This window comes from Tupaia chinensis, unplaced genomic scaffold (genome assembly GCF_000334495.1).
Source record: "Tupaia chinensis unplaced genomic scaffold, TupChi_1.0 Scaffold000211_1, whole genome shotgun sequence".
Lineage (NCBI taxonomy): Eukaryota > Metazoa > Chordata > Mammalia > Scandentia > Tupaiidae > Tupaia > Tupaia belangeri.
In genome coordinates, this window is record NW_006159686.1 from 806,499 (window position 1) to 807,900 (window position 1,402).

Below are 1,402 nucleotides of genomic sequence, written 5' to 3' on the forward strand. Positions count from 1 at the left end.
ACAAGTGCCGCCAGCCAGACTGTTAAAGGGCACGTCACTTTTCTCCACAAACAACACCGACAGCAGCAGACGTCCGAGACCACAGAGATCTACTGATGGCACACTAAGGGACTATCAGCCTCAACCTCAGAGACCTTTCAAAATTAGTCCAATTTAGCTCAGAACTCAAGACTACTGCTTCGATTACACCCGGGAGTTTTTAAATCTAGGAATGCGTCAAATACATCAACATAGCCCATAGGGAAATAAAGCTCAGGACACGCTGGGCAGGCTGCAGGGTCTGACCCGACACTGCTTCGCGCTCACTGAGTGTGCTCACCGTCGCCGCCTGCACCCGGTCGTGTGGGCCCTTCCCCAGGGCTGACCCTCACGCCTACGTGCTCCACCCGAGAAAGCCCACACCAGGATGAGCGGTGACACCAGACAGAGGTTAGTAAGATGCTAGAAGGGCCACAGGCGGCCACCCACAGGGTACTTGTGAATGAGGAGAACGGAAGCAGGAAACGGATTTGTACAAAGGAACGTGACCCTCGCGCCAGAGTCCCCGGGCTGCGCGCAGCTGTGAAAAGCCGCTCTGCTCGCCCGCGGCTTCCCCTCCGCACGGCTCTGGCAAGGCTGGCACTTCTTGCCCCAGCGAGATAGTGCCTAGCCCGGCAGTGGGAACTGTGCAAGCACCGTCCCCCGTCAAGGCAGCCCGCTAGGACGCCGTTCTGTGTGCTTCTTGGCAATGCGAGACGCGTGCACGAGGGCTGAGTGTGGCCCTGCTCCCCACCCCGAGGGGCCTCCACGCAGCTCTGCTCCTCACGAGCCAAGTCCCCGTGGCACAAAGGGGTGGTGTGACCCATGGCGTTCCAAGTGGGTGATCTCCACAATGGGATGAGCGAAGACTGCGAGATTCAGGACATGACCGTCCCACTAGCCACTCACGGTAAAGCGCTCTGGATTTAAAATTAAAGACGCCGCACTGTCCTAGTCAGGGAACTGTCCCAAGTTTAAACTCGGTGACAGCGAGAGGCTGAAGGCGGCGAGTGTTTTAGAACCCGAGGCCGGTGCCCAAGGCTGGCAGAGACAGGCCGCGCCCCGCCCGCCCCAGTTAGCCACGTGTTGGCAGGACACCGTCAGGCTGAACCTGCGGGTACACGCACACGGAACCGCACAGGGCACGGGGCCTACGGAGGGCTAGGAACGCAGCAGACAGGACAGAGCGCCCAAGTGCCGGCCTCGCCCTGACGCTGCCTGGATGGCGGGAGCGTCACGGAGACCAGAGGCAGTGTTAGGGAAGACAGAGGTGTGCACAGCAAAGGCTCTTCGTACATCCCCGTGTTCTTAGCAGCTCCTCTGGGGTAGAGACGGCAGAACCCGGAAAGGCGAGGCCACTTACTGGGCAAGCGGGCCTGGGCCT

The 1,402-nt window shown here is 60.1% G+C and overlaps 1 protein-coding gene across 1 annotated transcript in view; it reads right to left on the reverse strand.

Annotated features, from left to right (window-relative positions):
- EP400 (E1A binding protein p400) overlaps positions 1–1,402 on the reverse strand; it is a 95,534-nt gene that overhangs the window by 46,162 nt on the left and 47,970 nt on the right. Inside the window, 1 exon segment of the mRNA XM_027771374.1 lies at positions 1,382–1,400. Within this exon segment, the coding sequence (XP_027627175.1) occupies positions 1,382–1,400 (19 nt within the window).